Here is a 25,556-nt window from a genome sequence, read left to right as displayed (position 1 = left end):
CAGAGAAAATAACTGTGTTGTGTATGTGGAAGGTCCCAATGTAAAAGGCCAACTGTCTGTCTCAGCCACCAGGAACCTAAGGCAGCCACTCAACCAGTGCCTTCCACAGATCCCACCCCATGCAGAGGGAGTTCACAGTTTGCTTCTTAGGGCTCCACTCTTGAAAACATAAAAAGAGAAACAAAAATCATCAGACGAATGAGGAGAGCCTATGATTTTTCCTAACACCATTCTCCATGCATGTGTAAAGGGAAATACCAGAAATAATTAAGCCTCTTCTTTCAAAAAAAAAAAAAAAAAAAAGGGATACAGTCAATTCTGGTTATTCATGGAAATATTTTACAAAGTCACTGTGATCACTGAATCAGTAAATACTGTACCATTGCTCCTAGGGGAAAATACAGGGTTCGGTTCCTGCAAATCTGTGGTCACAACATTTCCATCAACTGATCACTACCTAAGTTTGCTTTATGCATGTATCTGTTTAATGACACCATCTGTTACAATGTATTACTGGTCAACACTGAACTCACTGCCTACAGCACTGTAACTCATGCCCAAGTGAAGTCTATCTTAGCACATGCATTTTCTCTGTAATGCACACCACAGCCTCGCACTTATGAAGACCAGACAGTGCTTCAGCACCATGCTTCTTGAGAGCCACCTGAAATAGCAAAATCATCAACAGAAAACACAAAAATGCACACACAAAAAAGTGGCATTAAATAGACCATACAAAGGACATCTGTTTACACTATGAAGGCAAAGTGTTGCCTTGTTGAACTCAGCTGAGGATGTGCACACACATTCAAAGCACCGTACTGATTTGGGGGTTACAAATAAATTTTATTGAGTAGGTGAACGTGCAAATACAGAACCCACAAAAAATGAGTATTAACTATCTGTTCTGGAAATGGATAGTGGTGATAGTTGCACAACAATGTAAATGTACCTAATGTCACTGAATGATACACTTAAAAATGGTTAAAATTATAAATTTTATGTTATGTATATTTTACCACAGTAAAACAGTATTCACAACTGTATAATTCAGTGATTTCTGATAAGTAGGAATTAGGCTTATAGGAAGTTTCTTTCGGCACATTAATTACACTTCCAAATTGTACTAAAAGCACGCTGATCATCTTTTTGCTTTCTAGCTATATCCATTAGCAGAAAACTAACCTGATTTGTTCGCTTGCTTCCAAATCAGCTAATATTAATTTTTAATTGAAGCAAATCATTCTGGGTATTAAATCTTGTCAGTCAGTCACTAGTTGTTTTGAATAAAAATTCAGGCAGGGCATGGTACCTCACCCCTGTAATCCCAACACTCTGGGAGGCTGAGGCAGGAGGATCACTTGAGGTCAGGAGTTTGAGACCAGCCTGAGCAAGAACAAGACCCAGTCTCTACAAAAAATAGAAAAAATTAGTCAGATGTGGTGGCGACTGCCTGTGGTCCCAGGGACTTCAGAGGCTGAGGCAGGAGGATCACTTGAACCCTGGAGTCTGAGGTTGCAGTGAGCTAAGATGATGCCGCTGCACTCTGGGGGGAAAAAGGGGAGCAGGATTCTGTCTTAAAAAAAAATCAATTACTAACTGTCCGCCACCACCCCCAAGAAACTGCTACTACTTGCTGAGTTCTGGTATAGTATCAAAAACATTATTCAGAATCATCTAAAAAGGGTATTAAAATACTCCTCACTTTTCTAGCTACAATTTCTTCATATACCTTAACCAAAACAACATACCAAAATAGCTTGAATGCAGAGCAGATATGGGAATCTAGCTAACTTAAGCCAGACATTAAAGAGATTTACAAAAAAAAAATGTAAACAATGTTACTCTTCCCAATAAATTGTTTCAGGAAATAGTTGTTTTTCATAAAAATGTTATTTATAGTAACATGTAATAGGATTACTATTTTGAATGAATTAATATATTATTATGGTGTTATAATATTAAAATATAATATTAATATATTTTAAGTTTCTTGAGCATTAAATTCTTTTTTTGAGACAGAGTTTCTCTCCGTTGCCCAGGCTAGAGTGTCATGGTATCAGCCTAGCTCACAGCAACCTCCAACTCCTGGGCTCAAGTGATCCTCCTGTCTCAGCCTCCCAAGTAGCTGGGACTACAGGTGCATGCCACCATGCCCAGCTAATTTTATTTTTAGTTGCTCAGCTAATTTTTTTTCTTTTTTCTTTTTTTTTTTTTTTAGTAGAAACAGGGTCTTGTTCTTGCTCAGGCTAGTCTCAAACTCCTGAGCTCAAGCGATCCTTCTGCCTTAGCCTCCCAGAGTGCTAGGATTACAGGCGTGAGCCACTGCACCTGGCCAAGCATTAACTTCTAATATAGTATCAATACAAATAATCCATATAAACAAAGGCTTCTGGGGAGTCCTTAACTTTAAGTTTAAAGGAGTTCTGAGACAGAAAAATTCGTGAACTATTATTTTAATCAATGGCATTGTACATAACCATTGAAATGGATAATTATTTTGATTATGTAGCAACATAGAAAACTGCCTAGGATGAAATTCTCAGGGAGAAGAAAACAGGATACAAGATTATGACAAAAAGCATGTCAAAAAAACATGCATATGAACATGGAGAATACACAAAAATGAAAATAATATTCAGACTGTTGTGATTGTAGAATTTTTTCCTCTCTATTCTCCAAACTTTCTGTAACGTTGTTAACATAGTCTTTACCAAAAAAAAAAACACAAAAAACAAACTTGTGACTAAAATATAGTATGTAACCAATCATGAGAAGTCTCATGAAGTTTAGCACACCCAGGATGAAGAGCTGTGGTTTATCATTCTTATAATCAACAACAAATACTTATTGAGTACTTAGAATTAGAGGCTGAGGGTAAATAAGACCTAATCCCTCTCCCTCTTCCCTCTCCAGAGTCTCCTGTAATAGAACGCAGATGAGTAAGGAGGACAGTACACATCCAGTGAAACACGGAGGACTAACATTAAAGGAATACAGGTATAAAGTCACAACACCAAGCGGAGGAGACAACAGTGGAAAAGATATTTCAAAAATGTTCTAAAAGAGAGTGTACAGAGCAGAGGAAACTATAACCAGAGACAATGTGATCTGCCTGGCACAACGCTGAAAGGGCTCCAGACTTGGAAGCCCCAGGCACCACAAGGTAAAAAGTCTACACACAGAGTGCCTGCTGCTCCCCAGACCCACCAGTAACCACTGGTTCTCAAGAGGCTGGAAACTTACTCTGTGGAGAAACTGGCCAGGCTCTGGACTCAAGGTCAATAGGCCTAGCAGAGGACAGCAGCGAGGCACAGAGATGAAAAGGGGGTGCAGATTAAGTGACTGAGGGATGGGACCGCCAGCTCCTCCCAGGCAGAAGAGAGGATTCTAATCTAGAGAAACTGAACATTTCCAGAGAAGAGACCTAGAGACACAAATATCTGGAGTCTTCCAATAAAAGTGCCGGACAACTCCCAACAGGAAAGCTCTGTGGTCAAACCTGTCCATGCATGCAAACACACCTTTTGATCAGTTTAGAGCTCCACGATAAATACAGATAGACAGCCAGACATTACCAGACTTCCAAAGAAAGTCTCTGCAGGAAAAAAAGATAACAAGAAAGAACCCCAGAGGAAAGAGAAACTATGCAGGGAGCAAAAATCTACTTTATAAAAAGGGGAAAAAAGCATTTATTATCTTTTCAGTGAGTCCATAGAAGAAACAGCATCCACAACACCAGAGCTAGATGCTGTAAAGACAGTAACAGACAAAAATAATCATAGCAGAGTGAGCTGGTGGAGAGAAGGAGACATATACACACTTTCAACAGAAAGACTGGAAGATAAAATCAAAGATATCTCCCAGAAAGTAAAAACAGACAGATGGAAAACAGATTTTTTTTTTTTTTGAGACAGAGTCTCACTCTGTTGCCCGGGCTAGAGTGAGTGCCGTGGCGTCAGTCTAGCTCACAGCAACCTCAAACTCCTGGGCTTAAGCGATCCTCCTGCCTCAGCCTCCTGAGTAGCTGGGACTACAGGCATGCGCCACCATGCCCGGCTAATTTTTTGTATATATATATTTTAGTTGTCCATATAATTTCTTTCTATTTTTAGTAGAGACGGGGTCTCACTCTTGCTCAGGCTGGTCTCGAACTCCTGACCTCGAGCGATCCACCCGCCTCGGCCTCCCAGAGTGCTAGGATTACAGGCGTGAGCCACTGCGCCCGGCCGGAAAACAGGTTTTTTAAAATATCAGGCCAGGTGCAGTGGCTCACACCTATAAATTCAACACTTTGGGAGGCTGAGGCAGGAGGATCACTTGAGGCCAGGGAGTTCAAGACCACACTGAGCAACACAGTGAGACCCCGTCTCTACAAAAAACTTTAAAAAATTTAGCCAGGTGTGGTGGCATGCACCTGAAGTTCTAGCTATTTGGAGGTTGGGGAGGGAGGATCCCTTGAGCCCAGGAGTTTTAGGCTGCAGTGAGCTATGATCATTCTAGCTTGGGTGACAGGGCAAGACCCTGTCTCTTAAAAAAATTTTTTTAATAAATAAAAATCAAGGCTCTTTTCAAGAGTTCCAGTCTCTAATTAAGGATTCCAGAATGAAGATTTTTAAAATAAAAAAAAAAAAAAAGACAATTCTCCAGAACTAATGACAAAAATCTCTATATTAAAAGGGTCCAATGAACACTAAGAATAATGAATGAAAACCAACTCCTTGGTACCTCACTGTGAAATTTCTTAAAACCAACGATAAACTTCCAGAAAGGGAAAAAGTAGTTACATACTGAAGCTGCTTCCATGGTTATACTCCTGTCTTTGACATGACCTATATCTGGAAACCCTTTATCATCTCAATTTTGAGCTTCCCACTCTTTAAGCAACTCCTACCTTTCCTGCTTACTCAATCTAGCACTGCAGTAATTGTCTAAATGCGACAGGATCCACTGATCCCACCACCTTCCTACAGTATGTCTTCCCTCTCAAGCTCTTACTTCTTACTTCAATCCATCTCTTACTGCAATGACTCCCTTGGATGTTCCCCAACAATGCCCCTACTCCTTACTGGTTTCTTTATTTGGGGTGAGACAATACCCCAATTCTCTGCAAATGCCATGCCTGCAGCCAGGCAACTGAATGTGGCTGGAGAGTAACACAAAGCCATGCTGACTCTTCCCAGTTTAAATCCTTGATTACTAACCTCAGGGAAGCCTTAAGGCTGCCTGGCGATTCTGCATTTCTCTAGTCCATTCACTCTCCTGCTTATCTGGTAACTATTTTAACCTCTTCAGATCCCTAATACCTATCTCCTCAATACCCTCTTAGCTGATGATCTTGCTTTCCACTTTATTGAAAAAACAGCTACACTCAGAAGAGAATTTCTACAAACTCCCACTACCATAAGGAGCCCCTCACCTGCAGTGATGCCAGTAGCCTCTGCCTTCCTCCTGTTTCTATGGAATAACTGTCCATGCTATCTGAGGCCAGTGCCTCCACCATCCCCTCTCACCCACTCCAATCTCTCCCGCAGGAGAACTTCCCCCCTTTCTGTTAGATTATCCCCATTAGCAAACATGTTGATATTCTGCCCATCTTCTAGCCCAACATTTCCCTGCAGCTACCATCCAATTTCTCTGTTCCTGGAAAGAGCTATCTTGCTGTTTCTAATTTCTACCCAACTATTGTCTCTCTCTCTCTCTCTCTTTTTTTTTTTTTGGAGACAGAGTGTCACTGTGTTGCACCAGCTAGAGTACAGTGGCATCATTGTAGCTCACTGCAACCTCAAACTCCTGGGCTCAAGCAATCCTCCCGCCTCAGCCCCCTGAGTAGCTGGGACTACCAGTGTGAGCCACCATGCCCGGCTAATTTTTCTATTCTTAGTAGAGATGGGGTCTCACTCTTGCTCAGGCTGGTCTCAAACTGCTGACCTCAAGCCATCCTCCCACCTCGGCCTCCCAGAGTGTTAGAATTACAGGTGTGAGCCACCACCCCCAGCCCAACAATAAAAAAAAAAAAAAAACTTTAAAAATTACATAAGAAAACAAATGATCAGAGCCAAAACTCAACAATATTTACAAAGTCTTAATTAGGTAAATAATCTGAGTTTAACCAAAACTATCACTGCATTAGAAAGGACGGAGAAAGGAAAGTAGATGTGAGATATAAAAGAGCTATATCCTTCTCTTCCATAAGGAGGAAGTCAGTGATGGCTAAAATTAGAAATTTGGAGACAGCTGATAGAGTACCAGAAGAGCTTAAATAATTGAAAGTGGGAGCCTTTGAGTAGATGATACTGAAAAAAAAAGAGGGGTGAGAAAAGAAACTTCTGATTCTTCTTGGCACTTTTTAGTATATTTGACTTTTTAAACTACATGCATGCATTACTTTGGAAAAATAATTTTTTAAAGATAATAAATAGCTTCAATTAAGTACCAATGACTGACACAGCTGAGTTCTCTTGCAGTTTATGTGAGGAGAAAGATCTCTGAGAGGCTATGAAAACCAGTGGGGGAAAAACTGAACTTAAAAGAAAATCTTTAGCTTGAAAGAAAACTGTAGCATAAAAATGGACAGTATTTCAGAAGCCAAAATAACTTTAAGCTGCAAAAAGCTGCCCAAAAATGCAAGAAAGCAGATGCAACTAACATTCCCAAATTCATAGTAAATATGGGATAGATGCCTTCATGACAATAAGGGTAACAGGTAGCATTTTCATCCAAGAGCTAAATTAGATGAATTTCACAACTGGTACTTATGTTTTTTAAAAATACAGAGAATAAGGATTTTGATGCCCATCTCTGATTGGTTCATGGTCTAAAAATTAAAAATCATCCTAGAGAGTGGAGTCTATCTAAATTGAACGTATACCACAACATTGTATTTAAAGACTTGATTCTGTTCCCAGAATATACACACACACACACACACACACACACACACACCCCCCTTTGTTATAATTGACTATTATAACATATTTATTAAATAAAAATGCCTTTCTTCCAAAGAATGCATAGTTTTTCATGAGTACCTTTTATGTTCACAACAGTCTATGACTTAAGTGCATGATATAGATGATCCCTACTCCCTTCCTTTAGGGGATTTTTTCCACGACCCAATTCCACTCCATCTCTGTTCTGATACTAAAGATGGCAGTTAAAATCATCTTAACACAACATATAATAGCCCTTTATTTTATACTAACTCAGAATGAATTACATCCCTGAATCTCCAATACCACTTCCTGCAACCCTTTGGATTTTCTTTAGAGGTTTTAATTACCTCAATAGGCAAGCTACATCACTACCCAGCAAAAGAATGCTGACAAAAATATAGACACTAGCTTTTAGTGCTCTGAGAACAGTATTAAGTGATAAAAATACCAATAGAGTAGAGGTTTGAGGTTCTGTTAGGAATATTACACTGTATGTTTATTATAATAAACCTATGAGAAAACCAATTTTCTAGTAAAAATTCACTTAACTTTTTTACTATATGATCCAGTAATGTCGCTCCTAGGTAACTATCCTAGAAAAATTAAAATTTATGTTCACATAAAACTTGTACAGAAACATCTACAGCTCTATTCATAACTGCTGAACACTGGAAACAACTCAAATGTTCTTCATAGGAGGAGTGGATACAAACTGTGGTCCAGCCATATAATGGAATACTTCTCAGCAATAAAACAGAATAAACTATCAATATATGCAACAGCCTGGATGAATCTCAAAGGCATCATGCTGAGTGAGATGAAGCCAGTTTTAAAAGGTTACATACTGCACAATCCCATTTTACTTGACACTCTCAAAAAAGCAAAACTATGGGGATGAAGGACAGGTGACTGCAGGAAGTTGTGGTGGGGGAGGGGTAACCACAAAGGGCTAGCACAAGGGAGCTTTTTGGAGTAATGGGACTATTCTGTATTCTGATTATGGTGGTGGTAACATGAATCTATATACAAGCTAAAATTCATAGAACTAAACAACAAAATAAAAAAATGTACAATTTTTAAAATAACATAAGCTTAATTTTCAATGTTCTGAATGAGATTGAGTTCACCCAAATACACGATGTTATATGGCTGTTTTTACCTTCCCACACACTCACAACAGCTAGGGAGAAAAACTCATTTACAATAGCAACAAAAATTATAAAATACCTTGGAACAATTTTAACAAGAATTATACAAAACCTAGATGAAGAAAGTTACAAACCCTGAAAACAAATCTGAGATATAATTTATACTCTTGGATATAAAGACTTTGTATCATTAAAATATCCCATTTTCCCCTCAAATTAATTCATAAACCCAACTAATCCCACCAAAAATAATTTAATCAAAATTCCTCAGTCCATTTTCAGAACATGGCAACTCGATTCTAAAATTCATCTGGGGCTGGATGAGGTGTCTCATGCCTGTAATCCCAGCACTTTGGGAGGCTGAAGCAAAAGGATCACTCAAGCCCAGGAGTTGGTGGTTGCAGTGAGCTATGATGCCACCACTGCCCTCTAGTTGGGGCAACAAAGCAAGACGCTGTCTCAAAAAATAAAATAAAATAAAATAAAATAAATTTATCTGGAAGAGTAAATGGCAAAGAAAACAATGAAAATTTTGAAAAATAAGAATTGTCAGTAGGGGACTACTTCAAAACATCAAAACATACAATTAAAAGTTGCAGTAAAAAAAATACCATGGTGTGGGTATGAGACTAAATAACAGATCAGAGAAACAAAAGGACACATATGCAAATTTATTATGTGGTAAAGCAGGTATCTTCAATCAGTGGGGAAATAACAGATGGTTCCTGGACAAGTGGTAATCGACATGGAAAAAAAAGTGAGATCCCCACACCTCATACCAATCCCTCCAAATATACACCAAATGGATTAAACATTCAAATGTGAGCCATAAGAGGAGTATCAGAAGATAATACAGTATTGTTTCTTAAATTGTGGAACAAAATAAACCATTCTCAACAAGACATGAAACACAACTGTAATAAAGAAAAAGATGAAATAATTTTACTACAAAAAATGTAAAACTTCTCTTAAAAAAAGTTATAATAAACAGTTAAAGGAATAATCGACAGAAAAATATCCATAACCTATACAACAGACAGATGACTGAAACATAAAGGGTTTAAATCACTAAGAATTAAAAAAAAAAAAAAAAAAACCCGCAAAATGTACCAAGAATATAAGCAGGAAACTTATTTTAAAAAGAAAATATGAATGGCAAAAATATATGAAAATGTCATAAATATAAGTAGTTATCAGGGAAAAGTAATTTTTGTTTTCTCATACCATTTTTTGTCCATCAGTGTTTTGGTTTGAATGTTTGTCCCATCCCAAATTCACGTTGAAATTTAATTGCCATCTTAACACTATTAAGGGGTGGGACTTATAGGAGGTGATTAAGCCATGAGGGCTCTGCCCTTTCTCTTCCCCTCCCTCTCTTTGTCCTGCCACCATGCTATGATGCAGCAGGAAGGCCCTTGCCAGATGCAGGCCTTGGACTTCCCAGCCTCCAGGACTGTAAGAAATAAACTTCTTTTCTTTATAAATTACCTGGTCTCTCATATTCTGTTATAGCAGCAAAAACAGACTAAAACAACGAGACAAACATTATCTACAGTGAAGCAAGGGTGTAAGAAAATGGACACTCTCATTCATTTTGGTAGGATAATAAAGTAGGTACTTGACTTCTTTTCAAAACTGATTTAGCAGTATTTATTACAATGTCAAATATTCATCCACTTTGACCAACGACTTCCACTTCTAAGAATTTATCCTACAGAAACACTCTTAACAAGAGCACACAAAGTTATATAAAAGAATGTTCACTGCAGATCTGTTTACAATAACAAAAAAATCAGAAACAACCCCAATGCCCACTGACAGGGAATAAACTATGACACCACCATGCGCTGGAAGACTATGCGGCCATTAAACTGAATATGTTGGATCTCTTGAGTACTGAGACCTAGACATGGTCAAGGTACGTTACTAAGTAAAAAACCCTTACCATTATGTTCCACATGAGTCTCTTTTGTTAAAATAAACAAAAAGTTAATGTCTATATAAAAAACTGTGGGAATATACACCAAATTGCTGCAAGTGATCTTCTTTTGAATATCTTTTTTTTTTTTTTTTTTTTGAGACAGTTTCACTCTCTTGCCCTCAGTAGAGTGCCAGGGTGTCAGCCTAGCTCACAGCAACCTCAAACTCCAGGGCTCAAGTGATCCTCCTGCTTTGGCCTCCTGAGTAGCTGGTACTACAAGTGTGCACCACCATGCCTGGCTAATTTTTTCTATTTTTAGTAGAGATGACGTCTTGCTCTTGTTCAGGCTGGTTTGAACTCCTGAGCTCAAGCAATCCACCTGCCTCGGCCTCCTAGAGTGCCAGGATTATAGGCATGAGCCATCGTGCCTGGCCTGAAAGTGACTTTCTTTGAAGAGAGAAATTTCGAGGAACTTTTACTTTCTGTGCAAGAAATTTCTATAATGCTTATATTTTATATGATTTTGGATCATGCTTACAATAGGAAAAAAAAACAGTAAAATGGTTTAGCTCAAAGTTTTTTAAAAAGCTGAGAAAAGTTTTAAATTAAGCCACTATGCTGGTCATATTCAAGCATTTCTGAATATGAAATAGAATATGAGAAAGAAACTACTAGAAGTAAACACAGCAGTCAGATTCCAGCCAGTGTAAGTAAAAGGGGAGGGAGTCTGTCTGCCTCACTGCTCTGCTAGCCCACCATCTCTGCCCACAGAGGGAAACTGCCAGTAACCACCTGGAACTGGTGGCAACTAAACTCACAGGTTTGGCTCCTTATCTCAAGAAAGTTCTGATGAAGGACTGCAAGGCCAGCTCTACCCATTCCTGTTGTTTAGATTCCAAATGCAGTCCAAGTGACTCAACAACAAGGAGTCCTAACTAAAAATCCAAAGAGATTTTGTCACTAAAATTGAGATGAATTGTGAAGAGGTAAAGTTTTGGTTACAATCTTTGCTTAAGATTCAGGTTGGTGTAGACCAGTGTTTTCCACCCTTTCCAAGTCCCAGCAGGCACAGAAAACAAGACTATCTGTAGGGGCGTGCTGCTGGAAACAGGCTGCTTCCTGGCAGAATGCCGGGCCCAGGGCTCCTGCTCCAGCAGCCCGAAGCCGGGGGGCTGTGGGCATTAATGCCATGCACATCTGTCACACAGTCTTGGCATATCCACCAGGAGGGTCTGGCACAGGGAGAGTATTTTTATTTATTTATTATTTTGAGACACAGTCTTGCTCTGTCCCTTGCAGTGTAGAGTGAGTGGTATCATTGTAGCTCCCCACAACTTCAAACTCCTGGGCTCAGGCAATCCTCCTGCCTCAGCCTTCTAAGTAGCTCGGACTACGGGTGCGTGTCACAACACCTGGCTAATTTTTGCCTTTTTAGTGGAGGTGGAGTCTCACTCTTGCTCAAGCTGGTCTTGAACTCCTGAGCTCAAGCGATCCTCCCACTTTGGCCTCCCAGAGTGCTACCATTATAGGCATGAGCCACCATGCCTGGCCAGCATTTCTTTTAAAAGCTTCCTTCAAAAGTATTATTAGATTCATTGAAGAAGTATTTATTAAGTACCTAACAGGTGCTGAGCACTAGGTCAAGTACTTCTGGCTACCCCTACAGATTAGGGGTAGCCTATAAGACCAGATGGGGAGACAAGTAATTCCAATACAATGTAATTTGTGCCATACAAGGGAAATACCAGGATTTTTACTGAGTCCCGTGCCTGGGGAAGGGGATCTGTCAAGGGCTACTCTGCAGAAGAAGTGATCCCTACATGAAGGGTGGGAGTACTTCAGGCAGAGGGAACAGCAGGTGCAAAGATTTAACTGCAAGAAACTACGTCAAAGCAGCAAAGCAGGCTCTATACCACACAAAAAAAAGGTGACGAGGAGATAACTTCGTGATTTTAATAGATTTTTTTTTTTTAATACAGAGTCTTGCTCTGTTGCCCTGGGTAGAGTGCAGTGTCGTCCGCCTAGCTCACAGCAACCTCAAACTCCTGGGCTCAAGTAAGCCTCTTGCCTCAGCCTCCCAAGTAGCTGGGACTAGAGGCGCACACCACCACACTTGACTAATTTTTCTATTTTTAGCAGAAACGGGGTCTCACTCTTGCTCAGGTTGGTCTTGAACTCCTGAGCTCAAGCAATCCTTCCACCTTGGCTTCCCAGAGTGCCAAGATTACAGGCGTGAACCACCACGCCTGGCCTGATGCATGTATTTTGATAAATAAGGAATAAGGCTAAGCAAAAAGCCAGTACCACAAAGGTTAGGAAAACACGTGCCTTCTTGCACTATAACCCATCAAACATAAACTATGAGAAAAGTATTTAGAGAGAGAGGAAGAAACCTGAGGATAAATCTGTACATATACACAATACGAATGATTTGCAAGCACCAAGAGCATATACACTTAAGTGTATACCTGACGTTTAAGACAATTTTTACTATGGTGGCAGACACTTACTACTGCAAAAGAACAAAACACTACCCATTTTTAAAGGTGAAGACTATTCAAATACCCAATATTCACAACATTTAAAGTAATGGGAAAACAAAAAAACTCCCAGACAATATGTTTAATGTTCTTTAAAACAATTTAATTAGCTTAGAAAGAAGCCCAAACCTTCTTCTTTCTCTCAAATGGAAATAAAATGTTAAAACAGAAATAGGCACAATTTGTATTTACCTCTCTGCCTGTAAGGATATGTCTTGCCAATTTCACTTTTGCAAAATTCCCCTTGCCGATTGTTTTCAACAGTCTGTAGTTTCCGATGACAGGTTGTTCATCTGCACAGGAAGCTATAGAGTTTCTACACCAAGCTCCAGCGCGGCCAGTGCGAGAGGTAACTTCTTGACGCCCATCTCCGTGTGACGTGTGCTACAACACAGCATAGACAAAGACAAGGAAATGAGAGAACACATAGTACTTGCCAAGTTTTAAGAGCCTCTAGTTGAAGAAACAAAACATTGCTGCTTTAATTTTAATCCTAAAGTATCTAGTACTTCAAAGGAATTTAACCAAGATACAAATTTATGAGGAAAATGAGAACACTGAAAAGAAAAATTTCAAGTGGGTGTTCAGAAAGAAATTAGACATTTTGAATATGTAGCTGTCAGATAAGAGTAAAACGACTGCCTTCCAGTCATACAGAGCTTAACTTCCACATGCTAGCAAACACACCCGCGCATCCGACCCTCACCACGACGTAAAGCATCTGTCACAATTCCCCAGATGACGATGCAGCCACATAAGCATTTAGTGAGAAATCCAAAGAAAATCTGCATTCCCAATTTCTTTCTACATTATGCTGCTAATAATTCAAAACAATGTGCTTAAAGAAACAGCTAGACTGTGTGGCCCTTGATAAATATTTGTTGAATAGATGAATAAAGCACTCAATATGCTCAATAAAGGTAAAACGAACCATATATGCCTGTAACCCTATGAAATACTCAGGTCCAAGGGCTGTGCTTCTGCGTACGCGCTGTGTACACTTCCATATGCACAAACATCCTGCTGCTCCTGCTCCCTCGGCCCCGCACGTGCTCAAAGGATTAGATGTTCCACTCCCCACCCTGCCGTGGCTGTTACCTCCTGCTCAACGGGGGCTTCTCACTCCACATGCACACACAGCAGCTTTCAACTTCCTTTATAGTTTTCTCTTTTCCACCTTTTTGTCCAGAAAAATGTCCCCTCTCTCAGTCACTTTCTATACCTACAAGTCAAAACAAGCCTCACCCACCTGGTAAACTTAACAAACTACTTTGTAATATAGTCATGTCAAAGAACATGAAAATCAAGGGTTTTGGTTCTTTTTTTTTTTTTTTTTTTTTTTTGAGACAATATCTCACTCTGTTGCCCAAGCTAGAGTGCACTGGTGTCACCACAGCTCACGGCAACCTCAAACTCCTGGGCTCAGGTGATCCTCCTGCCTCAGCCTCCCAAGTAACTGGGACTACAGGGGCACACGCCACCATGCCTGGCTAATTTTTTTATTTTTTGCAGAGAAAGAGTCTTGCTATATTGCCCAGGCTGGTCTCAAACTCCTGGCCTCAAGTGATCCTCCCTCTCAGCCTCCCAGAGTGCTGAGATTACAGGCATGAGCTGAGCCACCATGCCTCACCTGGGCTCCCATTTTTAACTCTCATTTCTAAGCCCAGACTCTTTCCACCACACCTCTCTTTAAGAAAGTAGTCTAGGCCGGGCGCAGTGGCTCACGCCTGTAATCCTAGCACTCTGGGAGGCTGAGGCGGGTGGATTGCTCGAGGTCGGGAGTTCGAGACCAGCCTGAGCAAGAGCGAGACCCCGTCTCTACTAAAAAAATAGAAAGAAATTATCTGGCCAACTAAAATATATATAGAAAAAATTAGCCGGGCATGGTGGCTCATGCCTGTAGTCCCAGCTACTCGGGAGGCTGAGGCAGTAGGATCACTTAAGCCCAGGAGTTTGAGGTTGCTGTGAGCTAGGCTGACGCCACGGCACTCACTCTAGCCAGGGCGACAAAGCGACACTGTCTCAAAAAAAAAAGAAAGAAAGAAAGTAGTCTAAGCTTTTAAAAAAGGAGAAAGAAGATAATCCCACTGTAATGAATTATAGATGGGAGAGGCTGAGGACACAGGGATAGAAATGATAAATCAGAAGACCATAAAAGACCATTAATGGTCATGATGACTAACGTTTATGTATTACTATGTGTCAGGCATTCTTCTAAATGCTTCACCCATTTGTCTCATGTAGTCACTCAGTAATTCAACATTTATTGGTCACCTATAATAAATGACTTGCACGTTGTAGATATTTAGAATAGTATCAGTAAACAAAACACACATTCCTGCTCTCATAGAGCTTTCAGTATCACAGGGAAAACTAACAAAACACAATAAACATTAAAATTACATAGTATGTTAAAGGATAACAAATGCAATGGAAAAAAATTAGATCAGGGTTAAGGGGATTGGGAGGGCCACAGGGCATTAGAGTATGCCTCACTGAGGTAACATTTCAACAAGATGAAGAGGTGAGAGCATGACTCATGTGGATATTTGGAAGAAAAGTGTTCTAGGCAAAGACAACAAAGCCTGCCAAGGCCCTGAGGTCGGAGTGGCCCTGGTTTTTTAAAGAACAGCAAGGAGACACCTGGGACTACCAGTGTAGTGAGTAGGAAAGAGGAGACAGGACAAAGAAGTAAAGGAGATCAGATGATGGAAGCCCTTGTCCTTTTAATAAGCTTATGAGGTTGTTATTAATACCAACCTTATTTTATAGATGAGATAACCAGGGTACAAAAAAATTAGATAACTTGCCCAAGCCCATGCAATAAAATGGTAGGTCAGATTATAAAACCAAAGGGTCACTATTAATATTTTGGTGGCTTAAACACATGATCCCAAAGTCTTTGACACACCTTCCATTAAGAAGGTGGGCCCCTTCGCCTTGAATTTGGGTAGGCTCATGACTGCTTTAGCCAAGACAGAATGGCAGAAGTAACATGACGTGACTTCTGAAGCTAGATCAAAAAAAGCTTTTGCCTTGTTTGATGAAACACGAAATCACCATGGAAGAAGCACAATCACACTGAGGCCTCCTGCATAGCCGCTCTGACCAAGAGTCCCAGTCTTCTAACTATTCCTGCCAAGGTGCCAGATATGTGAGCAAAGGAACGGTCTATGATGTAGGTCCTCCAGGCCAATTGTTCAAACCCCCCTGTCCTTTCAAGGTCCCCTGCAACTGAGGTCCCAGACACAGTAGATAAGCCAGCCTGTTTGAATTCCTGACACACAATCTGTGAGCAATAACAAAACGGCTGTTGTTTTAAACTAAATTGTGGCGTGGTTTGTTCCACAGCAATAATAAGTGGAACTATGTAATACGCAGGAAATACATGTTAAGAACCTGAACTAAGTTAACAGAAATGGGGAAAAATGTTGGAATACTTTACCATGGTATGGGGAGGGTTCTTTATCACTGAATATGTCAAATGTCTAGATGGCAATCTTCTTTTGATGATTTCAGAGAAGAAAATGTAAGCTCCTTAATCCACTCCTCTAGTAAAGCTAATACACGCCTGCAGGTACCACTGGCAGGCCTAGGATAAGTAAGGGCTAGGAAAGGGAGGACAGGCAGGGGCTAGGAAAGGGAGGACAGGCAGCAGGAGCTAGGAAAAAAAAAAACAAGCAAAAGCTAAAAAAGGGAGGACAGGGACGAGGAAAGGGAGGACAGGCAGGGGTTAGGAAAGGGAGGAAAGAGGTGGAGACAAAATGTGAAAAGACGCTGTGAAAAACAGCCCAGAATGCCTTCAATAACAAAGGACACCTGTCAGTTTGCATCATCCCTCAGGAGAGTGAACTGTTAGCCTAAAGGTCTGCTCCTCTCCAGGATTCCTATCCTAGTATCCGCCACGTAGTCAATGCAGTCATAATGAATGGGGTTATTAAGTGGAACCTTATTCAGGTTCCATATTAAATGCTACCAATACGCATTTTTGTGTAAAATGTCCATCACACAAACCCCGCAATACTTAGGCTCCATTCAAAAGTAACTGCCTAACCATTAACAAGAAATATGGACAAAATACCTCCTTTGTTTGAGCTTCACCTTTGAACTCCAAGAGCCCACAGAAACAATGCCATACCTAGTCTACATGAGAGTACGTAAGACTAACCATGGCTGAGCAGCTCAGGTGGCCAGACTGCAGTGTTAAAGAAAAAGTTAGACTCCGAAAAAAAAAAGTCCTTTTCTTCCAGTACCAACTTTCGCCCTCCCATCACTCTGTACAGGCAGGTGCATATGGGTCAGCACAAAGCTCCTATTGCTATTTGCAAACCAACTCCAACTCCACATTCTTTAACCTGTTGTGTAAGATAAGATATTAAAGATTCCCAGCTAAGAAATTTATTTTTTCCTTCGGGTTTAATTTGAAATTTTAAAATGGATGTGAGTCAATCCTCTTTCAAATCAAAGATAAAAGATACTAGTAATTTATATTAGACTCTGTATAAGTCTCTAATTACAATGTAAATCATGCACTATATAAGTCTCTCATAAGTAATGAGAGGACAACGTACATCATGAGCTACATAAACAATTGAAATGACCAATATTCTACTTCCTGCAAATTTCAATCTTTACCTAATTTACATTCAGAAGATGAAAACATTGGACAAATTGAAGTCTATAAAGATCTTTCCTGGAATACTCTGACCCAATATAAAACATGAATTCTTTAGAAATCAACTTTTTTTAAAAAAGGCCCAAACAGCTTGATTTAATAGATTGGATGGTTGTGCTGGAAGCTAAGAAGCACATTAAATGACATTACATATTTTAAATGAGATATTATATAAAGTACTTAGTACTGTTGCCTGGTATATAGTAACTGATCAACAAATGGATAACTACTCTTATTTTCCACAACCACATTTTCTTTATATACAACTAGTTTTTAAAAAAAACTCATGGAACCTGAAAACTTCATTAGATCTATTAGAAATTTCTCTGTAGTCACAGTACAATCTAAAAGGAACATAGCTTAGTTAGCAAGCCTTCACTGAACACTAAGGCAGTGATTCCTAACTGTGGTCCCTGGACCTGCACCATCAACATCACCTGGCAACTTGTTACAAATGCAACTCAACTTGTTACAAATGCAACTCTGGGGCCCCAACTATACAATCAAGGTCTAGGGATGGGGACCAGCGATCACTGCTATTTTCAACCCTCTGGTGATTCTAATGCTTGAGTTTGAAAGTTTACAGGCTAGTCTCACAAAGCTCAGAGTGCTTGTTCTACACGGAGTGGGAAGTTCTACAAAGCAGCAATGATAGGCTTCCCAGGTATATATCCTCTATAGCACCTAGGACAGTGTCATACACATAGTAGGTACTCGAATTTGCTGAACGGGTTAATTCAGTCTCACATAACCAAAAGCTGGCTAGACAGTAACACCTCCAGTTTATCTATTTCACAGAAGTAAGGAATCTTGCTGACTGCATTAATAATAAGTACGTGATACAGGAATATCAGGAGCTGTTAAATAAGTAACTGGCCAAAGCACCGGAGCCTCTGGTACTCTGGCAAATAACCCAGGCTTACAGAGTGTCATATGCTTTGAAATTTAAGTGAAAAATACATTTCTGCTTTTGCCAGTATAGGAAAAAGATTTGTCCGTGGCTCCATGCAAGTCAACCGTAGAACATAATCAGAAATTTAGACATCTGAATGTTTGATGTTAAGAAAATATGACACAGGTATTGATATTTTCTTAAAAAGAGGCTTTATGTCTTCTAAAAACTTTAGAGAGGAAATGATATGAGGTACCGCTGAATTTGCTTCTTGGGGGAGGGAAGACATGAACTAAGATTGGCCACCGAGCTGTCGCGCACATGGGGGCTCACGACATCCCAGGGTTTTCAACCCTGGCACTATTGGCATTTTGGGCCAGGTGATTCTTTGTAGCGGGAGGCTGTCCTGTATAGTGTACAATGTTTAGCAGCATTCCTGGTCAGCAAAATCCACTGCCCCTGGCCAAGTGGTGACCCCCATTAAAAAAAAAAAGGAATGAACCACTGATACACATAAAAACACAAATCTCAATATTATGCTGAGTGAAATAAGTCACACAAAAGATTATATACTATGTGACTGAATTTACATAACATTCTATAAAAGGAGAAACTATAGGGACAGAAAACACATCAGTGGTTGACAGGGGCTGGGGAAGGGAAAGGGGACTGACTCTCAAGGGCCACAAGCCACCTTCCTCGTGATGGAAATGTTCTACATCTTGATTGTGACAGTGGTTACGTGACTATACATTTTGTCAAAATTCACCAAACTGTATACTTAAAGGGTGAATGTCATATCTCAATAAATCTAACTTTAACAGAAGAGCTTCACAACAGACTAAGAGCTCCCATTCATTCTTGTGCACTTACCATTCAACTGGCAGTTAAGTCTAATACTTAGTGGTGCAGTAATGATAGGTAAATAATACGGCATACGCCTAAGGTGTAACACCGACAAAGGGCATCACACTGTGAAAGATACACAGCTTCTTCCAGAACATGCCAACACAACAGTTAAAAATGGACAGGGCGTGATGCATTAATATAATGATAATGCAATAAATTTCTGATCTTAACATTGTCAAAAATTCAACTTTAAATACATTACATGAAAACAAAGAAAAGGCATACTCCTACCTTAGGTTGTTTTTAAAGAATAAAGTAATTTCTAATGACACACAAAAATATTACAAAATAATTCAACAAATTAACCAAAGAACAGGAATGGGCCAAGTTAGTCAATAATAACCACAAATATTCACAGCCATGCATTCCTGAGCAAAAATAGCACATTTCTTCTCTGCATGTCCCCCATTGAAACATATATTGGAAGAAGATCCATTTGAAATCTTTCACTATCACAAATCTGCTATGATTGTTTTGGGCTCCAGTTGAGAAAGGATGGAGCTCCAACTCTGGTTCAACGTAAGGTTTTGCTTCTCTGAGTGAAAGTCAATGATCAAAAATAATCAGTTCACCTTTTTGCATGTTCCATTCTTCTGGGTAGTCAAAGAACAAGAAAATGATCAAGTCAGAAATAGGTTCCTTCAAAAGGACTGTAAGAAAATGAGTTCACTGACTCACCTAGTTTAAGATTTTCTATTACTCACTCTTTATGTAATTTTCTAATCCATCTCAGGTGGAGGAACATACACCACGATACTACTTACTGAGCATTAAATCCTATACATTAATGTATTACAGGGATGCTTTAGAGTCTAAAGTTTAGACTAAGGTTTACATAAACAGATTAAATTACCTGATAGCTATCAGCAAACAAGAGGCATTTTGAAGATTAAAATGAAGGCATTTTATACCACCAGGCCACAGTGTCTCAAGACATTACTGAAAGCATGAAAACACACAGAGCAAGGAAGCCTTTCGTAAGAGATGTTATTTTCTTGCCAGCAGTTACCTCTTAACACTTATAATGAAAGGCCAGTGAAGTTTCTTTACAAGTTATTTGCTACATGTTTTACAGAAGACAACCAACAACTAGATTGGAACACTTCTGAACCCAGTGCTAGAGTGTTCAGAAAACACTTGCACAGAGTCAAAACATTTCTTCAGTGAAATTTCTTCAAGTTGTCTCTTCCTAACAATGCTGTCCCTGGCATTTTTTTTAAAGGTTCACATGAACAAAAAGGTTCCTTTCATAAAATCCTAAGATGCGAGCGCTGAATGGGACCTAAGAGATCATCTAAGCCAACTTCTTCTTAGGAAGGAGGAGAGCAGAGCCCCCAGGGGTGTCCCCTGGCTAGGCAGTGAATGGCAGAGCACAGCTTCACTCTACGTCTTTCCAAATGCTCATCCAGCTCCTTCAAAGCAGATTTGCATGGAAAGGAAGCTGTTCCTTGGAGAACTCTTCCGAGTTGTGGAGTTCCTAAGGGGACCGCAAAGATCCCTCAGTGGGCACTTAGTTTTAGTGACTGTCATTAAACTTAATTCCAGACCCTTTTAAAGAACTGCCCTTATGGAAAGTTTACTAGACCCAATCGGTGACTCTTGATCAGCACCAAGAAAGTAAGTTTTTTAACCTGACAGCCTCTCAAGAACTACCTGATCGATTTAAAAGGAGAGCCTGGTTAAAATGAGCACCGACCGCTGCAGTGATCTGACACATAACTGCACGGCAACGCCGCATCTGAGGGGCTTCATTAAGAAACCAGACCGCCGGTAATCAATACGCCTCGCACACCCGCACGCGAGCGGCGGGGCAGGGCTGGCTTGTGGAGTAAACGGTCCGACCTGGCTGCCTCTCGGCTGGCTGCAGCCTGCCCTCTATTTCCAGAGCGTTCGGGGAAGCGGAACGCCCGACTGCCGGACAGGGCCCGAGGAGGACCAAGGCCACCCTGAAGGTCTGCCAACGAGAACGCCCAGGTTACTTACGTTTTCAGTGTCTCGTTCATTCACTGTTGGCAATGGGGTCCTAGTGGACATTTTACTGCACTTTAATTCTGCACAATGCGAGGCTGAAAATAAAACAGCACAGCCCCAGGAGGCCGGCGACCTGTGTCTTCGAGGCCCCAGTGGTTCTGGAGCGGCGCCGTGGGGAGGGCGGCTCCCCTCCCCCCACAGCCGTCTAGATCCCGGGCCTGGCCCGGGCCGTCCCCCGGCAGGTCCCGGGGCCCATTCTCCTCCTGCCCCGGCGAGGAGCCCCGGCGGGCGGCGGTGGCGGGGCCGGGCCGGCGGGCTGCGGGCTGCGGGTCGGCCCGCCGGCGTCCCCTCGCCTCAGGGCGCCCCGCGAGCCCGCGCCCCCACGCCTCCTCCTCCGCTCCCGCCCGTCGCGCCACGGATTTCAGCTCCCGGGCCTCCACACAGCGCCGCCGGCGGCCCCTGAAAAGGAGGAGGATGTGGAAGAGGTGGAGCGCAAGACAGGCCGCCGCGGGCTGCGAGCGCAGACCATGGAGGGGGCTGTGGAGGAGGCGCCTGCGCGCGGCTGCTTGTCCCTCTCCGGCTTGCTTTCCGCCTCAGCCTCCGCCCTGGTGGCTGCAGACGCCGATACTCCCGGCACCTCCGAGCCTCACGGACCCAAGATGGCCGCCTCTCGGCTTCCTCTGCTGCGTCCGGATACAGGAAGTGACGACTTCACCGCCTCCCGGAGTTCCGCCAATCAGCGCGGCCCAAGAAAGCTGGCCCGACCGCTGTTGCTAGGGGCGACTTGGCCCCGTCCCAGCGGAGGAGGCGGTGCAGAGGGCTGGGAAGGGCCGGCTGGGTCTCCGCGGGCTCCAAGGGCGGCGGGTTCCCACTGTACGTAGCGCGTGGGCAACAGCGAAACAGCCGGGAAACGGCCCTGGGCGGCAGCACGAGCCCAACTGCTGAGTTGGCATTCACAGAATATAGATCTGGGTTGGCTGGATTAAAGCTAAAGCGCCTACTGTGTGCAAGAGTTCAGGTCACACCTCCGGGACTGCGCTGCACCTAATGGAGCCATAGGACCCGGGCTGCGGGAAGGAGCCGGGCTCCTGCATCCTTAACTGTGACCTTCCTGCCTCTGGCTCTGGGCAGCCAGGGCCTGGGCACGGATCCCGAGGGCCACAGGCGCCTCTTGCCCTCAAAGTGCTGGCGGTCAGGAGCGTGACAGACACAGACCCAGACCCAGACCAGCTAAAATGCTATCCGGATGGAAGAGTGCAATAACGAGGGTGGCACAAAGTGGGTGAGGGTGGGGAACCTGTAGGGGATTTATAACCAGACTCTCATAGTCAGCTTGTAGCTGCTAGAAGGCTGGAAGCATCATCCCTGGATGCCAGCCTGGGGCCAGGCTTGAGAGGCCTGCAGGCTGGAACACTGGGCATGCTACCTCCCCTGGGAGCCTTCCTTGCCCACTGACCACTTTGTGTGCTCAGTGACTCTGCTCAGCACCTGGCCAGTGGTGGATAGAATCCATGGTGCAGGGTTCCAAAGAGGGAGAGCGGTGTGGGATGGGGTAACATGAACTGTTACTGAGAGTCTACCTTGTGGGTACCTTACATTGTTACCTCATTTAGCCACAGGGTAACTCTATAAGATGGGCAGACACATCATGCAATCTGAAGTCTAGGCAGGCTGCAGAGACTTGGCCAAAGTACCCAGGTTGGTTAGTAAGAGCTGGGATTTGAACCCAGTTCTTAAAGCTTTGGTAATAGGTAAGCCCTTGCAGTGGGTGGGTATGTCATGGTTTCCCTTTGGTCCCCCAGCTGTCTTGCAACCCTCTTACTATGTCTGTGACATTTTCTGCTCCATGAAAGATATATATCTTTAAACACCAGAATCACTCCCAGAGAGGCCAGATGCTCCTGATATAAAAACACCTGAGGACTAAGATACAGTCAGGGCTCCCTTCTCACACTCAGAGAGGAGTGCTCAAGGGGCCAAGAGTGGTTCTATTTAAAATATTAAGTCTGGCCTGTAATCCCAGCACAATAGCTAAACTGTGAAAGTGACCCAAGTCCATCCACACATGGGTAAACAAATTGTGCTTTGTCTTGCAATGGAACATTGTTCAGCCTTAAAAAGGAAGGAAATTCTGACACATGCTAAAACATGGATGAACCTTGAGGACGTTATGGTAAGGGAAGTAAGCCAGTCACAAAAGGACAAATTCTGTATGATCCCACTTACATAAGTTACCTGGAGTAGCCAAATTCATAGAGATAGAAACTGAAATGGTGGTTGCCAGGGGCTGGGGGAGAAGGGAATGAGGAGTTCTTATTCAATGGGCTGAGTTTCAGTTTGGGAAGATAAAAGACGTATGGAGATGAATTGCACTATAATGTGTATGTACTCAACGCCACTGAACTATACACTTAAAAATGGTTAGACAGTAAATTTAATGTGTATTTTACCACAATTTTAAAAATAAATAAAACAGAGATGAAGTGACTTGTCCGAAGTTGCGTAGCTAGTTAGCAGCAGAGCCCGGATGGGGGCCCAGCTCTCTCCAGTCCCAGCCACATGTCTTTGTTCCACAGCACATGGGGCCTGTCTGCTTCAACACACCACCCGACCCCAGCAGCAGAAGGAAAGAATCTAGGTCCCTGACAGCATTTTTGGTTACCTGCACTAGCGGTGAGACCACTGTCCTCCAGACTTCTTATGCAAGGAAAATAAGCCCCGCTGGTTGAAGCCACTACAGTTGGGTAGAGTGTTGCTTGCAGCCCGGTGTGTTCCTAACCAAGACCATCGTGCTGCGCATCAGAACACCTGCCCCACAGGCCTGTGCTCTCTACCCTTCGTCTAGTTTAGATGGGTTGGAAAGGCTGCTTTGGGCTTGTCACCACACACAGCACTGGCAAGCACACTCTCTCACCAGGAGCCATTCCTCGTCTGTCTGTGTAATGGACAAAGAGCAGACCAGCAGCTGAGCACTGAGAATATATAAAGCGGCAGGGATGGAGAAAAGCAGAGTGTAGTCATTATGGGACATTGGGGTCACCATGCCTAGAGGCAGGGGAAAGAGGGACAATAGGTGCAGTCCTTGGGACAGCCCAGGTAGGCCCTAGATGCTTGGGGGCTTTGGGAAGTATGAGGTCCATTCCAGACTCCCTGCTCAGGCAGCTCAGGACGAGAGCAGCATGCTGCTATTCTTTTAATTCCCCACTCTGGTCCCCTTCTTCACCCAGTGGGGACTGTTGCCCTCTGTGAGCCCTGCTCCGGTCTGTGGCCCAGAAAGCGCCTCAGCAACTCTCACTTGCAAGATTTTGTTCCTGCCATTCCCTGCCTGGAAAGGCTTCCCTGTCTACCTGAGCCTACTTATTGTTAGACAGCCTACTCTGCTGCTGCTTCCAGACCAGCCCCCAGGGAACTCCCCCTCCCCTTGGCTGTTACTGCCTGAGGTTACAGTGCATTGAATGAGCGCCAGCTGTTTACCTGGCACAAGGTACCTATGCTAAGACCCCCAACTCTGCAACAGCCTGGGAGGGAGATGTCCATGGGTGTGTTAGAGGGACTGAGGCTCCTGGAGCGGCTGTAACTTGTCCAGCATCACTGACAAGCAAAGGGAGAGCCAGGGCTGAACTCCAAGGCCTGCGCTCTGTTCTCCCGTGGCCCGATGGCAATCTATTCCCTTTGTTCTGGGGAAGTGTAGGGCCTTCTAGCTGAGTGTGCTTAGGTCAGCACAGGGCCCGACTGCAAACTCAGTATAGATTACTGCGGGTGACTTTCTGCCCTCCTTGCTGCTGCGGAACTGCATCTCTCAAGTTAATTATGGAGGGGATTCTTCTCAGGTGTATCAGAGACCTCCCAGCCGTCCTAAACACGCCGTTCTGCAAAGTCATGTCAGCGTTCCCCACAACTCAGGGTGAGCCTTTTGTCGGTCCCCACACTTCTCCGCAATAGGGCGATGGCCCTGGGGATACAGCCCTGCACTCACTTCTTAGCTCCGGTCTACTGGAGATGATCGCTGTCTGTCTAGCTCCAGATGCATGAGTATGCAGGTGACTGCTGGGTGTCACTGCTAGACTCTGATAGTGTAGCTTTCTGGAGCATGCCCTCTCCCACCATCCACTCTGCTCTGAGCTGGGAAGACCCACTGTTTGGAACTACACCCAAAGGTCCAGGGAGACAACTGTGGTTGGACAGAAGCAAGGGCTATGGAGTTTGGACCCTGGATTTGAGCCCTGGTTATGACTCTGAACGCTGGGGGACCTGGGACAAATCACTTAATGTCTTTGAGGCTCAGTTCCTTAATCAGTGAAATGGGAATAGTGCTTACCACTGCAGGGGGGCCGTGGAGAAAATGCCCAGAGAGCAGCCAGCACAGCACGTACCTTCACCTCCCACAGCCCAGAGGAGCCGCCTCCCACCCCCACCGCCTCGGGAGCTGCATTTGTCAACTCTCCCCTGAGATGAGCACTGAACTTGGAGGCTAGAGACATAGGTCAAGGATTATTAGGCCACACATGACTGGGAGTTAGAGAATCATTCCTTCCTCCAGGTTTCCTCCTCCAATTTCACCTACC

General features: G+C 42.9%; 1 protein-coding gene across 8 annotated transcripts in view; it reads right to left on the bottom strand.

The window, feature by feature from the left end:
* MARK3 (microtubule affinity regulating kinase 3) overlaps positions 1-21,647 on the bottom strand; it is an 89,410-nt gene extending 67,763 nt beyond the window's left edge. For 6 of the 8 annotated variants that reach the window (XM_069490255.1, XM_069490264.1, XM_069490285.1 and 3 more), the window contains exons 1-2: positions 21,004-21,647; positions 12,737-12,928 (exon numbers count right to left, since the gene is read on the bottom strand). In XM_069490255.1, the coding sequence (XP_069346356.1) occupies positions 12,737-12,928; positions 21,004-21,054 (243 nt within the window). In that variant the 5' untranslated portion in view covers positions 21,055-21,647. The remainder of the gene's footprint in view (positions 1-12,736; positions 12,929-21,003) is intronic. The other 2 variants (XM_069490275.1, XM_069490314.1) reach the window with 2 other exon arrangements.
* Positions 21,648-25,556: the final 3,909 nt, after the last annotated feature.

Source organism: Eulemur rufifrons, chromosome 2, assembly GCF_041146395.1.
Source record: "Eulemur rufifrons isolate Redbay chromosome 2, OSU_ERuf_1, whole genome shotgun sequence".
In the NCBI taxonomy this organism is placed as follows: Eukaryota; Metazoa; Chordata; class Mammalia; order Primates; family Lemuridae; genus Eulemur; species Eulemur rufifrons.
The sequence above is the reverse complement of the archived record's forward strand: the minus strand, read 5'-3'. Positions and strand labels throughout refer to the sequence as shown.